Below are 15,989 nucleotides of genomic sequence, written 5' to 3' on the forward strand. Positions count from 1 at the left end.
TTGAATTTTGGGTGTAAATTGAAATGGTTTCAAATTATCATCCTATTAGTGAAAATAATTAATAATTTCTGCTTTATTAGCTCAAATTTTAGGTATAGCTCTTTACAAATGAGGGTTATTGACCATGGATTCCAAAAAGTAGTGTAGAACTAGTGGTAGTAAGGTAGTGTTAGTGAAAAAAACAAAACAAATAATGCGTTGAAAATGTCAAATGTTGAAAAAAGGATAAAAAACGTAAATAAGTGTTAATCTTTTTGACCCAGGAGGACAACACAAGGGTTAAACAACTTTGCTACAGTTAAAGGGGAAGACTTTCATTGGGCCAGTTTCATAACATCATAACAGGAGGCTTAAAGGACATTACAGTGGAGGAGACAGAGAGAGCAGGGCTCTTCGGGAACCAATGACGTCATCCTCCACAGAACCAGTATGAAGCACAGCAAATAAAACCATTTAAAATAATCTGCATCTGCTTCCTGTCAGATGTATGAGGTTGCAGTTAGTGTTTGTTAACTTTTCTCAATATGTTTTAAAGGAGTTCCACCGAGAATAGGAATGTTTTTCGGCAGACACCTGGCCGAGATAACCGGATTTATACAGCCACCTGGCTGCGACGTGACGAATATTTAGTTATACACAGTCAGCACACAACAATGTGCGCCAGCAGAAATGTAATTAAAATTGGGATAATAGGACTAACAAAAGTACAAATCCAATATAGGGAGGCATGAGTTTTTGAGCACACGGTTATGTAAGTTGCAACGTTTTCTAAAAATGCCAACAAATTCAAGAATTCAGGACGCTTCAAACTAACTAGATTGTACATGTCTTCCAATTACATCTCAAAGTGTACCCGTTCTGAAAGCCTGCTGTCATAGCCTCCCCCTACCTGCCACTCTGATCTCTTTCAGAACTCTGTGGCTTTTGCATGTCTTTGGAATGTCAACGCAATGAATTGTACAAACGGGGATAATGGCACACACACTCTCTCCTCAATGGCATGCATGGTAATGCAACGTGACGAAAGTAGTTGAATGAAAAATTAAAAAAGAGAGCATCTTTCTCAAGGTCAAATCTCCAGCAAAGCTTAAAGAACAACTTCATCGTGAGACCAATGTGTTTCAGCTTGTGGCCTTAATCTGGGTTGTTTAAATGCATTTTATGATGACCATGATGAAGGCCACAAGACAATAGGCTACGCATCGGTCTAACAATAGGTTGTTCTTTATACTACAATTGTTGCTGGAGTTTTTATCTCTTCATGAAAGTGAAATCCCCCTTATTCTGCTGTTAGATTGGGTTTATTAGGACGCTTTGTCGCATTCGGACTGAAAACATCCCTGCATTTCATTGCTGAATCCACAAAACGGTCTCATTCAAATGAATGTGTTTTTCCATACAGTGCTTTTGTTTGTCTGAACGCAGCCTTAGATGATCCGACAAGCATTTTGGTTTAAGCATACCTCCTTTTTCTTGTGTCTTACTATCCTGTGGGTCCTGCAGTTATCTCTAAACTCAGAAAATTCAACAGATGAACACTGAGCCAGGGTCCAGCCATTGGCAGACCAGCTAACACAGGATTGATGTAATCAGCAGTGAGTCCATCCAACTCCTAAATCGATTGCATGCATGTGTGCAGCAAACGTAACATGCCAATAAAATTGTGTTTTTTGTACGTCCAACATTCATTCTCAACAGAAGGGCAGCAGCAACAAAAAGAAAACAACATAGAACATGTGTTGGGGAATGTGCAGCAAAAAGAAAAAAACACACACCTTTCCTATCAGTGGCGTTGTGGAGCTGCAAGGTGTTGATGCCTTTGGCCATCTCCTGGTTGGTGGTTTCCTTGGTGACGACTGAACCTTTGAGCTTACTCTTCGGAGTGTCCAGGGCTTTTAGTTTCTTGGCGTGTTTGGTCCCCTTATAGTGGGCCAAGGCCTGGCTCTGTGAGGAGAACAAATAACAAGCTCAATTTAACGCTGGGAAAGGAGCTAAACACAGAGCCAGGATGAAATGGAATATGAAGGCCAGAAGAACACAGTCAGACTCAATGCTAAATACAATTAGCAAGGTACAGTTGATAGGTCTTGCAGCTCATACTAATAATAATAATATAAATAAAAATAATAATAATAATGATAATATTATAGCAGTCAGTAGAAGTACCAAACATTCCTGCTCATCACGTTGATTATGTCTGCTGATGAGTGGTATGTTGGGGATTGAAACTCTAACCCTTTCGCTCTAAAAACTAGCATCAACTACAACTCCTCTAAGAAACCACAGCATAGTACACACGCATAGAAGAAGAAGAAGAAGAAGAAGAAGAAGAAGAAGAAGTAGAAGAAGAAGAAGACCAAAAGATCAACGCAGCTTTGCTCCTAATAAATAATGCATTTTATTAGTAGAGCACTTTTTACAACACTCAAAGACACTTTAGAAAAGAGTTATTTGTAAAGAAATCCACGCACTAAAACCCCCAAAACATTATTCAAATATGAAAAGCAGCTCTAAAAAGGTTTGACTTGTGCTCTGAACATGGACAGATTGGTCCAATTGTGGATGTGTTTGGGGAGAGAGTTCCAGCTGAGAAGAAGGCTCTGCCCCCCCCCCCCCCCCCCCCCCCCCCCCAGGTCTGGTGTTGGACCCTGAGAAGAGGAGATGGAGACTGGTGGTTTTCCTTAGAGAAGATTTGTAAGGACTTAGAATTGTATCCATTGTTGGACCATTTAATGGGAAAAGGAAGCTAATTTCTTTATTAATAACATTAACACCTGGAAGTCAATGGTTGGAAAAAAAAGTTTGACCTGTTGTATAATTTACGGAGTGGCTGTTTGCTTTAAAGTCCAAACACATAGCACTAATAAGATTCACCTTCACAAAATATTCACCCTGGCACACAGAAGTGGGACATATGCAAAGACTTTGAGATGTCCTTGTTTACCTCTGCACACTTTGCCTTTGGCAGGAAGGTGGTATCAGGAGAGATGCAATTGCCTCTTGGAATAAATAAGTGGACCAACCACGCATCCCCAGAAGACATTTGTAAACATCTTTATTTATGGGCCACAGTGGGGACATTCACTAAAGACAGCTGGGACAAAGAACATTCCAGTAGTCCCCGCATTACCATAGGAGTCAAACATTGTCCCTGTTTTCTTTTGTTCCTCCTCAGAAATTAGCATCAATTGTTTCAGCCAGTGTTGGCAGAAGTGCTCAGAGTCTTTAATTAAGTAAAAATAGAAATACCACAGTTGAAAAATTCTCCATTACAAGTAAAGGCCCTGAATTTAAAATGTAACTAAAATAAAGTACAGACGTGTATTTAAAGTATCTAAAGTAAAAGTACTCATTATGCAGAAAATCTCCTTTTAAAGTGTAACATTTTAGAATATTATATTGTGTATATTGTATTGTGTTTTTAGCCAATTTTAGATGTTTTGTATACTACTGGGTAGATTAGTACTGCATCATATCATAGAAGAATATAGTGTGTTTTTTTAAAATGTAAAATATAACATGCAGCTACAAGTGTCAAGTAAATCAACAGATTCTCACTCCCATTGTGTAAAATAAGGACGCTTGGTTGTGTGCTTTTGATGTTTGTTATTCCCGCTAATAGTCTCCTTTAGCGTCGGGACTCTTGGCGTCACTTTTGACACCGTGGGTCGGGACGTACTGACTGACGTTGCACAAGAGCGGGACAATTAGGTATAGGGTGACGCTGAAGGGTGCTTTTTGCGTCGTATCTGACGCTGAGAGCCACTGCCCAGGCGTCCATATTTATGAGTTGGGAGTTGGATATATGTAGTGGAGTACAAAGTACAGTATTTCCCTCTGAGATGGAGTGGAATCGAAGTATAAAGTAATATGAAATGGAAAGGGTCAACTAAAACAAAAGTATGTCCAAATTGTACTTCAGTAAAACACTTGAGTAAATGTACATAGTTACATTTCCGCAGTGGTCTGATTGTTTTAACTCTAACAAAATAAGCTCATGATCTTGTGACAAAGCTCTTATAGCATTTAGTTTTTGTTGTGTCACCTAAATTGGCCAAGACAAGTAAGGGGGTTTTATTACATGAGAGGAAGTTCAATCATTTTTTTGGCAGAGGTTGTGAAATTGCTGAGGTACCTTATAAGTTTTCCTTTCATTCCAGAAACCATTTTTGGATGAGGCATCACTTTTTCAAACTGAGTGCACATCTTGTTCTGACATGAAAACGATTCATTTTTAACCCACATTCATCACTCTCCAGGTACCAAAGACACAACATTTTGTGTATTGTTGTCATGAGACTCAGGTGATATGGATGAGTGTTTAATGCGATTACATCAATAATCCATCTTTCATTAGAGCAATGAAGTGGAAGAATTGCCTGAATTCCAAGTCTGACACATACATGATTAAAACTGGGGAAAAAATCATTTATTTTTCCTCCAGGTGCTCTGTGACAGGGAGAAAAGACATCAAACAGATCATAGTCGGGGGGTGGGGTGTGCTTTAGGATTTAGAGAGGCTGTCTGGAAACCAAAAGGTCACAGTTTGAATCCAGAGGTATCCATCAGCAGACATGCGCCCATTAGATGTTTTGGCGCTGTAAGTATGTGAGAGTAAGAATGTTTGCTCATATTCAGTGACTCGTGTTCTAAAACCACAGGACCAACAAACGCTTTCTGGTTTAATGTTCAAATGAAAGTATACAGTATCTCCAAAGCCCAGCATTGATGTAATGGAGGGTAAACCAGTTTAAATCATTTGTATTTGCTCAATAATTTACCTAGTTTGGTTTTTACCTGTGGATTATACACGCTTTTTAAATTTATGTAGTTGGAGTTGTCTCCCGCCTTTTTCGTGGGAGTTCACGCACAGTTTTAGCCAGTCAAGTGTCATATCAATCTTTATGACCTAGATTCAAAGAGTGTTTGCCAAGGCGTGTAGCCAGTAGCATCATAAGAATGGAAAGACAGTGTATTCAAGGGCAACAGAGATTGTAAATTAAAAAAAATGAGTGATGCAAAGGTTTGTTGTTTCCTACTTTGAGGTCCTCCTCCTTGTTGCCACATCATTGCTGCACACATGCAAAAACTTACCCGTCCATCCACATTCCTTTGGATAACTTAACACCCCAGTTAACAATCCCAACTCACAACAATGAACCAGGGATCCTTGTTTTAACCCATGACCCCCAGTTTGGGAGCCTCAGTGTCAGTAGGGGAGGGGGATCAGGTAACGTGGGAGACAGCCATGCCGTAGGCTGATGTGTATATCAAATGTGCTGTGACTAATGTCTAATCCAAATGGAAATAAACACATTTTTAAACATTTTGGCACTAGCACCTGGTTGTTGCTGAAGCATATTTGTATCTTCCCTCAATACAGTTACATCCAAATCTAAACATTGATTTCCTAAGAGTACATGTTTGACAGTAGCCCATAAGTGCTATTAAATCCACAATCTACATAACACATTCCACTACTGGTAAAAAGTGACACAAAAAATGGAAGTACCTAAGTAAAGTACAGCACTGAGTCAATGTACTTAGCTGGCACGGGTCAGGGGTCAGACACATGTTCATAAATCATTCATCTTAATAAGTTCATTTTCAACAAACAATACAAGAGATGGGCCATTTTGCTTGTGTAAAAAAGTGTTTAATATGCAGTTTGTATTTGCAATCTACAAAACATACAAACCACAGGTACAAAAGAGTAGAAGTATTTGAAAAATATATAAAAGCCAAGTAAAGATGCAATTAATACTAACATGGTGATCTGTCCTTCAATCAACACCTAGGAACCTTTGTAATAATCATCTTAAAAGATACAGTTCTTCCAGTTCCTAATCTGACAGATCAGGACTAATGAGAAAACCATGGCCAAAATCATAAAGATGCCAAATCCGAACGTAATCTCCATGAGTGAGTCTGATACCCTGTCCAACCACGTCATAATGTACGTCATACATGGTGTCGGAGTGTATCTCACGTTCGTTCAGATACATGCAGTTCCTGGAGGTGTCTGTGCAGTTACAAGAGTCGGGCACCACTGTTGTGTTTCCCCAATCAAGATATCCTCCAGATGAACCACAACAGAATCCGGACCTTTCCAAATCCTGAAACTTCTCCTGAACTTCTTTGGGCTGTTCGCTCAGCGGAAGCAGCTGCTCCATGTGTTTCCTCTCCAGCTTCTGGGAACCTTCAGTTCTTGGTACTGCTCCCAACACTCCCACGGCTAACTGCACGAGGAACACTGCGAGCAGGCCCAGGAAGAACAAGATCAGCAGACAGGGGTTCTCTCGGAACGCTCCACAGCAGCCCAGGAAGCGAAAAATAAGAGTCACGGCATCAATAAATATCAAGAGCTTAAGGGCCGAAAGATATTCATCAGTCATTTGGTAGTCTGTTTTGTTGTGCTTCATGTGTTTGGAGAAACTGAGAATAATGATTCCACCCACAAAAAATAAGTTAAAGGTGAAGAGAAGGTGTTTGATCACCTTGCTACCCGCCATCGTTCAACCCCAACGTCAATCCAAAAACCAAATGAGAATGTTTCCACCACTGGGTGATACTGGGAAGCTTTTGACCCTTGTTGAAAGCAAAACACAATGAAAACTGTCCTAATGGGGTTTAAAACATGTGGTTGTCCCAGTTGATAAAACTAACCGCAGCACCTCTGGATGCTCTCTTAACTCAAACAATGGGTTGGCATAGAGGGGAAACAAAAGACTTCATTGAAATATAACAGTAATAGGGCACCTTCAAGACACCTGTGATGACCCTGCTGTTTGGTTGTGGGATGGGCTAGTTATCTCTGCTTTCTGGTTAGACAGTGGTCAAGATTATAAATCTAAGCTCTGCTACGCATTCTCTGTATCTCTCTAACAGGCAACCCTTTCTGATTTGGTATCTTTAGTTTCATCTTGGTTCTCTTTTGCTTACTTTTATAACTTTTAGTCTTCCCATGACTCTGTGGGTGTGCATAGACTGATTGATTAACATCTTCCTGAGCCTCCAGTTAGCTCTCTTTCACTGTTAGGTCAAGACTCATGAAATTTGTAAAAAATTCCCATTTAAGCATCGACCCACCTTCAACCTGGGCAGAGGTCTAATCAGCTAGAATAACTGAAAACACCTGTGTGGGTGTCCAGGGCCTTTTAGTTGTCTACGACCCAGGTTTTTTAAGGAGTCCTTTAAGAGTACCTTGTGCCTGGGCGTTTAAACCCAAATCTAACCCTACTGTGTGACCGAAACTGAGATTAGTGAGCCCTGATAGCTCCTGGACCATCAGAAAGTACTATCCCTGTAAAAGGGACTTTTTACAGGAGCCTGACCTCTTCCTCCTGCTGTAGAGATAGGTTGTGCTATAGAGTTTCTAAAATGCTTCTTGGCCTCCTCGGACAATTCCTCGGAAATAAGACTAAAAGGAGAATCAATGCGCACAGTACATTGCTTCACATATATTTCATGAAAATATCAGAAAACACATTCCATTAAGATTTTTAGCCTGTGAGTTACATTTGCAAATATATAAGTCAAGGAAAAGAGAGATGCTGTAAATCCACTTACTTGCTGTCAACAAATTACAGATTGAGTCCAGTTTATGATCGTGACTCACGACGGCATCTAGTAAAGCAGAAACATCTTCAAATTGTTGAAAACAGAGAAGCTCTTTTCTCTTTATTTCCTCAGGTCATTAAGTGGTTTACTAACAGACGTTCCGCTTCCCAACAGAGCAGCTTGAATCGGTATTTAGCAGAACACCACAGGCTTCCTGCTCGGCATCTTCTCTTAGAGCTGCAGTTTCGCTTAATAATAAACTGTCGCTGAAGCAATTTAAAACACTTCTGCCATAGTTGTGTTTCAATACAAAGAAAAAACACCCTCAGGGTATTGGAGATCGCATAGCTCAACACAGCACTACCAGTTGATTGACAGGCAAACACATCTATCTCTGGCACGAACAGCTGATGGACAGTAAACATGGAGATGTTGTGGGCTCATGCTGTAGCAGCAGGGATTTTCCTTTTAAATACTTGGATTACCTTTTGAAACAGTATGGAAATTAGGTGCGGGGGAAATCGAAACCCACCTGCTGGTCCATAGGTTAGATTTAACAAGTTTGTAATAATGCAATGCAGTTCATTACTGTATTGTAGAGTACACATGAATTAATGACTGTAGGAATACTTTGTGGTGAACTCAGTTTGTGATACAACCTCCTTTTTCTTAATCTATTTTGCGCATACGATGCATCATGTTGAAACCAAAGAAAAAGAGAAGAGATCCAGGCAAGCTATCGTGAGCAGGGGTTACGGACAAATGCAAATAATGCTATAGGTGCCTCCCTGAACACCAATGTGGCATGCTAAAAAGAGGCTTTCACATTGACCGCACATTATTTTAGACTTGTAACCACTGAGAAAAGCACTTCTCTTGTTACATCACCGTAACAAGATAAATGATTGAGTTAACGGTGCATTATTTCAATGAGAATGAGTTTCAACAGGCAGGTCACCATTATGTGATCCATTGACATTATTAGATTTTTTATTTTATTTTTAAATGTTTTAATTGATTATTTAACACATGAGTAAGACCATGGATGGGTGTAACCACCGGCTGCTGCCAGGTACATTTTGAGAAACTCAGGAATTGAGACTTAACACCAGGTTTGAGTCCAGGACAATAAATCTCTTGATATTAAACTTATTGCAGATGTATTGATTACGGCGTATATATGTAATCTGATAAGTAACAATAGGTTGCAATACAGAAATGTCAAAGATATGTTTGCGGGAATTCAAACACTCAATCACTCAGTTACTTAGTTTGTCTACCTTCAGAGCACTGACAAGTTTATGTTTCAAATCATAGACTTGTGACATCTATTTTTAGAATTTGACTTTTATCAACACAATTTTTTTCATACATGGTGGGACTGAGAAACACATTTCTATTGAAAATGAACAAGATCAGTCAAAGTCTTGGTCGGCATCTGTCAAACTTCACAAAGGGCGGGCTTGCAGAAAAAAGGCCATAACTAATTTAGCAAGAGACATCCGGCACTAAGACCAAAGATAGTTTAATACAGTAGCTCCCAACCCAGGGGTCAGGTCCCCCTTAAGGGTCACAAGATGAGTTTAAATCTGATCAAATGATAAATAGAAATAGACAAATTGTTCTGCTACACAGATTTATATTTGTTATTTGGATTTTATTTCTAATGAGTTCTAAAAAAAAAAAAACATTTCATCATTTTGCTACAGCTGACAGATATTTTCCTCCGTGTTTTAGTGGATTTGAAGTGTAAGTACGACACTTGAGTTACTTTCAAACACTAGTCACTAGTCAGACACATGTCAATAAATCATCAATGTCAAAAAGTTTCTTTTAAAACAACAAAAAAATACAATAATTGATCCTTTTCATTGTGTAAAACAAGTGTGGTTTGCAGTTTGTGGTTGCAATTTATAACACATACAAACACAGCCAGACACAAAAGAGTAGAAGCATTCATAAAATATTTAATAGGTCAAAGCCCTAAAAGATGAAATTAACACTAACATGGTGAACTTTGTGATAATCATTACCCATTCCTAATCTGACAGAGCAGGACTAATGAGAAAATCATGCCAAGAATTATCAAGATGCCAAATCCAAACGCAATCCCCACGAGTGAGTCTGATACCTTTTCCAACCACGTCATAATGTACGTCACACACGGTGTTGAGTATATCTCACGTTCGTCCACCACAATGCAGTTCATGGAGGTGTCTGTGCAGTTACAAGAGTCGGGCACCACTGTTGCGTTTCCCCAATCAAGATATCCTTCAAATAAACCACAACAGAACCCGGACCTTTCCAAATCCTGAAACTCCTCCTGAACTTCCTTGGGCTGTTGGCTCAGCGGAAGCAGCTGCTCCATGTGTTCCATTACCAGCTCCTGGACAGCTATAGTTCTGGTAATGGCTCCCAGCGCTCCCACAGCCAACAGCATGAAGAGCATTAGAACCAGGCCCACAAAGAACAGGATCAGGAGGCAGCGGTTCTCTCGGAACGCACCACAGCAGCCCAGGAAGCCAAAAATCAGAGTCACGGCACCGATAATTATCAGGAGGTTTAGCGCCGGCAGAAGTTCATCAGTTGTCTGGTAGTCTGTTTTGTTGTGCTTCATATGCATGGAGAAACTGAGAATAATGATTCCACCCACAAAAAACAATAAGTTGAAAGTAAAGAGAAGGTATTTGATAACATTACTGACCGCCATCATTCAACCCCAACGTCAATCTTAAAGCCAAATCAGAATGTCTCCACCACTGGGTGCTACTCCTTAAATATGAGGAACATTTAACCCATGGTGGAGGTGTGGTCAGTGAGAAGGGATCACCTTGTTGAAAGCAAAGCACATTGAAAAATGACCTTAGGGGGTTAAAAAAAAGTTGTCCCAGTTGTTAAAGATATCCAGTTGCAGCACTTCCCAATGATGATGTTGTAGAAAATCTTGGTTACAGATATTTACTTCATATGCTTTCATACAAATGGTTTGTACTGATCTCTCTTTGCATGATATATTGCTTAAGAATGATGGGTGGGTTCCCAACTTAGTCAGAGCTGCTTCTATTTTTGGTCAGTTTTACTTGGCCAAAACTGTTCAGCTCCTATTTCGGTGGTATGTGAGGTTGTAACCCTACAGAAGTGTTTTGCGGGGTGAATGCCAAGCCCCTGTGATTGACGGAAGGAAGGGGGGACGACCCATACATAAGAATCAGACCCTCTGTCCGACCATCTGTAACAGACGCCCTCTCTAGTCATGTGGCATCTTTAGTTGATCCTTGGTTCTTGTTTGCTTATTTTGTACACTATACAACATGCACACATGCCACATTGTCATACATGCCAAGATTACATTACTGATCTTACTGTTATTCACATCTCACATTATGTGTTCCTTTGTCATGCTTTGCAAGTGAATTACTTTTGTTTAATACATTACTTTACTGTTTAATGCTTTCTCATATTCGTCCTGGCCCAAGAGTCAGGTCATGACAAAATGGGGGCTCATTCCGGTCAAAGTTATTAAGTAACTTAGTTTTACTAAGTCTGTTATATTGATCTCTGTTAAGTTTTTGGGTTTGTTTGGCATGTGGTTGTGTTACGTGCAGAACAGGTAAGTGAGTAATGGTGATTTAACCAGAGGAAGCAGAGAAAGAACTTGATTGGCTGGTCATGGCGGTTCTTCATCTTTCCCTGCGCGACCCAAAGGTTTTTGCCTTACCAGTTCACCTGCCCTATACAATCTCAATCTGAAGCCATTCACATAATCTATGAGGATCTGAAGGTGGTCCTCAGGCAGACAACCATTCTTTAACACTGTAAGTGGACCATGCAACTTATGTCCAATCACTAAATCGTTTGGGCTGAACTTTCCTGAACCACTTCCCAAGCTGCTAACATTGGCAACCCATCCTCCAAGTCACCAGACAGCTCTGTACAGTACGTGTACAACAAGGACTTCAGTGTTTGATGAAAGTGCTCAAGGGCACCTTGACTTTGAGCGTGAAATGCTGCCAATTTATTATGTTTAATGTGAAACTGTTTGAGCACTTCAGCAAACAGATGGGATGTGAAACTTTATTGTTGGTCAGACTGGAGCACTTTGGGGATGAAAAATATAGTGAATATAAGCCCTGACCACAGCCTTAGCTGTAATGGTGTGAAGTGGCAGCAGGATATCTTGTTGCTTGACATATTACAGTCAACAGATATGTGTGTCCATATTTGCACTGACGCAAAGGACCCACTCAGTCCACAATTAAATTTTCAAAGGTCAGTCCCATTTCAGGGATTGAAAACAATGGAGCTGGTTTAACAACCTGTTTAGGCTTGACAGTGCCCTGACAGGTATGGCATGTTTTGATTAAACGGGCAACGTCTCGCTTTAAACCGGGCCAGAAAAAAGGTTGCTTATATCTTTTATGGATGCCAAGATGACCTGCCACACCACCATGTGATGTCTGGAGGAGTATACTGACGGTTAACAGGGACATCAACCTGGAGGATCTCCTCTCCCAGAGACTCTAAACCCTGCAGCATCCATTTACGAACCAGAAACCCAAGAAAGGAAATAAGACGCAGCAAGAGCAGCACTCCAAACCTCTGATGCTGGTGCAACTCTGTCAAACAGCTCAGTTAAAGATGCATCTTCCTTCTGTTCTGCCATCAGCCTGTGACGCTGCTAGCTGGTTTATCAACTGTGAATCTGGCAACTCCAAGCACTCTGGTTTCACTACATCTGGCCCAGCATGAGTGGCAGCCCAGCTGGCAGATCGGGTGACAGCGCAGGCAGGGAAAATGTCACGGGAGCCCTGTGGCCTCGCTGAGGGTGCTACCACTGATGGGAACTGCTGGCGGCTTCCCTACATTAGGCACCCCGTCAGCCCTCATATTATCCCTAGCCATGCCAGTATTATATGAACACCCTCAACAGACAACTGTTCCTGAAAGGGGTCGTAACACAGACCCCGGGTTTTAAAGTTTTTTTTAAGTGTCCTATCACACTTATGGTCCCCTTGTACCTGTGCCCCTCGTAGCCCCCATGCTTATGCTGCTTGTGTTGTCCTCCCGACATGGCATTTTTGTCCCTTTTTCTGATTTTTTTTTGTTTTCTGTAACACCAGCTTACTACGACTAGTTTTACACTACTTTTTGGGATTGATGGTCAATAAACCTAATATTTGAGTAGAAAAAAAAAGAAATTATGAACTGTTTTGACTAATAGTTAAGATCAGAGGAACTTATGTTGATTGGATGAGTTTAGTCAGGATACTGAATTGTATTCATTGCAATTTTCACCTGAAATTCTACTGACAGTATTCAATTATATTTGCAAAGAGCATTGCATGGAATCCATCCTTTTTGTGTGGTAATTTGAATAAAAAAAACCTCATATTTCTGATGTAGACATTTGGAAAAGGAGTCAAATTTGACCCATGAACAACAGAGGATTAAAGCAAACCTAATTCTACTGTGTGACAGAAGGTGTGTATAACTAGTGAACCCTAATAGCTCCATCAGAAAGTACTACCCCTGTAGAAGGGGCCTTTTGGGGGTCTGAAATAATAAAGGAGTTGAACTCTGGTTCCTCCAGCAGAGATAGTTAATGGTATTAGGTTCCTAAAATGCTTCCTGGCATCCTCGCACAATTTCTGTGCTGGAAATTAGACCATAATGAGAAGAAACATGTAAATTTCTTCATATCTATTTCAAGAGACTTTACAGAAAGAAATCCCATTTAGATGTTCAGATTTTGACAACTGCAAGTCTGCAAAGTGAGCCAGTTAGATTTACAAAAAACGTTAGATGAAGAGTTGTTGGAAATGCATCAAATGTAAACAGGAAATAAAGCATTACCCTCACAGGGGGTAGATCAGACTATCTGGGGACTTACTTGCTGACAACAAATTACAGATTGAGTCAAGTTTATAATCTTGACTCATAACCATGACGGCATCTAGTAAAGCAGAAACATCTTCAAATAGTTTACAACAGAGAAGCTCTTTTCTCTTCATGTCCTCAGGTCATTAACTGGTTTACAAACGGACGTTCCGCTTCCCAACAGAGCAGCTTGGATCGGTATTTAGCAGAACACCACAGGCTTCCTGCTCTGCATCTTCTCTTAGTCAGAGCTGCAGTTTGACTTTATGATCAGAATCAAAATCATGTATTTGTCATTGCTAAACATTGTCACAGTGAATTTTAAGTGCTACTCCTTTTCGATGCCTTGAAATTTAAATTCATACGTACACGCCACACCCTTCCACAAACCATACCCTCACATACAAATGATGGGACAGGTGCTTCTAGTGCATAGTAGTATACATTTATACACTTACTCACGCCATACTTTAAAAAGATCAGCAAATTCAAGCACTCTATTGCTGTAGCTGTGTTTCAGTACAAAGAAAAAAACACCCTCCTAGCTGAACACAGCACTACCCGTTGATTTAATGGGCAAACAGTCTCTCTCTGTAATGGACTGCTGATGGACAGTAAATATAGACCGAAATAGATTTTCCCATGGAAAAGATTATAACCACATCCTGAGTAATTGCCGACATAGTCAGTGTTAGAAATATATTGAATACTCCTTTAATGAAGGGGGGATGGCATTGCTATTTAGGGACGCTACTGATTTAATAACATGCAGCAGTAGTTCTACCTTTAAATATTTTGATTACTTTCAAAACAGGATGGAAATTAGGTGCGGGGGAAATCGAAACCCATCTGCTGGTCCCTATTAAGCAAGATTGTATTAATGTAATGTATTTCATTATTGTACTGTAGAGTGCACATATGAGCTAATGACTGTAAAATAGTTTGGGCCAAACTTTTCTGTTTTGATGCTATGACTATGAGTCTACATTGGCATGTAGATGTCAGGCCTGGACTCTAATTAGGTATAATTAATTCAGGCCAGATTGGAGAAGACAATTCTTGTTTCGTGGCAAAACTTGGACATTTGACACCTTGCCTGGGCCATACCATTGAACGACAGCTAAAATGCAATTTAGTGTTGCCAAGTGCTCTAAACTGTTTTGAAAAATACGTAGAAGGACATTTTTGAGAAACTCAGAAATTGATTGCAGGAACCTAACACCAGGATTGAATCCAGACCAATATATCTCTTGATATTAAAATAATTAAAATTGCAGATATTACGGTGTCCATGTAATCTGATCAGTAACAATAGGTTGCAATACAGAAATGTCAAAGATATGTTTGACGCAATTCAAACCCAGTCACTGTTACGTATTTGTCCACCAGAGTACTGACAAGTTTTCACCATTTTCTGTACTCTAATTGTTGACACTTAACACCAACTTCAGAAAAAATCTTAAAGAGGAAGAGAGGGGGGAAGTAAGAGAGTAAACATGATAAATTAATCTTTTAGAAGACAAAAGCAAAAAAAATTGCTTTCTCTACCTCTGCACCTGTCTTTTCCACTTCAAACTTCACAGTTATACAACAATAATTCACAAAAATCATCATGATTCAGACAAGCAAAAACTACATCTCAAACAAAACCATCACAATAATTTCTTCAATGATTTTTTCAGGTGATTAGGTTAAAAAAGGTCAAAAAGTCTTATTTCTTATACGTCTGAATGTCTTGTAGCCTACACGCTGTTCTAAGATGGTGTAATGGATAAGACTGCTCTGGACCTCCGTATTATGTGTCTATGGTGTATCGGACTTCACAAAGCCTTCATAAACCCTTACACTTGGATGTAGTTTTCTTCTCACATTTTTGGGTCCATCTGACAAATCAAAGCCTAATAGTAATGGCAAAATGACAGCTAACAATGTGTGATTTTCCATCAGTCTTTTGTCTGATTCACTCTCAACACCAACACCTCCAGAAGACCGAATACATGGACTGTATTTCAGCTCTTTACTGGAGCTAAATCTTTCAGTGATTTACTTATTTTCTGTCCCTTTCAGCTACAGACCCAATCTGTTGGCAATGGAGAAAAAAACTGTAGTCTCTTGTCATTAACGTCTAAATCAACTTTTCTTTGATTTCTATTCATATTCCTCAAACACTATACTTTTATTGTTTCATTATTTAGCACAAAAGCTGATTTTACAGTTCTTTCACTAACGTAATAAAGGACTAAACTGCTTGTTGATGCCAGTTGGGCTGTACCAAAAGTGATTGTCATTCAGTATTTGGTACTGTATTTTCTAGAAATTGTTTCAATACTATGATTCATCCAACATCATTTAATATCGTATTGTTCAGACTTAAATGTTATTCGAATGCAGTTCAGCGTCATTCAAATTAAAGGAGAATTCCGGTTGATTCCAACACTTAGCTCTGTTGTTTGGAAATTTGGAGTGCTGTCAGTAGCGAGAAAAACGAAAACTATCGGTGATGCCTACAACGTGATATCGTCCTGCTAGCATTAGAACCCAACAGGCCTGAA

The 15,989-nt window shown here is 39.8% G+C and overlaps 2 protein-coding genes across 2 annotated transcripts in view; both read right to left on the reverse strand.

Annotated features, from left to right (window-relative positions):
* Positions 1-15,989, reverse strand: part of znf385d (zinc finger protein 385D) — a gene marked incomplete at its 5' end in the record, with an annotated part of 85,735 nt that overhangs the window by 26,161 nt on the left and 43,585 nt on the right. The window contains 1 exon segment of the mRNA XM_032519060.1: positions 1,776-1,944. Within this exon segment, the coding sequence (XP_032374951.1) occupies positions 1,776-1,944 (169 nt within the window).
* LOC116691448 (tetraspanin-8-like) lies at positions 5,706-10,536 on the reverse strand. Its single transcript, XM_032519061.1, has 2 exons — positions 9,576-10,536; positions 5,706-5,802 (listed from the first exon to the last, which is right to left on the reverse strand). Exon 1 carries the CDS (start codon positions 10,271-10,273, stop codon positions 9,590-9,592), a length of 684 nt encoding a protein of 227 aa, XP_032374952.1. The 5' UTR covers positions 10,274-10,536; the 3' UTR covers positions 5,706-5,802; positions 9,576-9,589.

Source organism: Etheostoma spectabile, chromosome 6, assembly GCF_008692095.1.
Source record: "Etheostoma spectabile isolate EspeVRDwgs_2016 chromosome 6, UIUC_Espe_1.0, whole genome shotgun sequence".
NCBI lineage: Eukaryota > Metazoa > Chordata > Actinopteri > Perciformes > Percidae > Etheostoma > Etheostoma spectabile.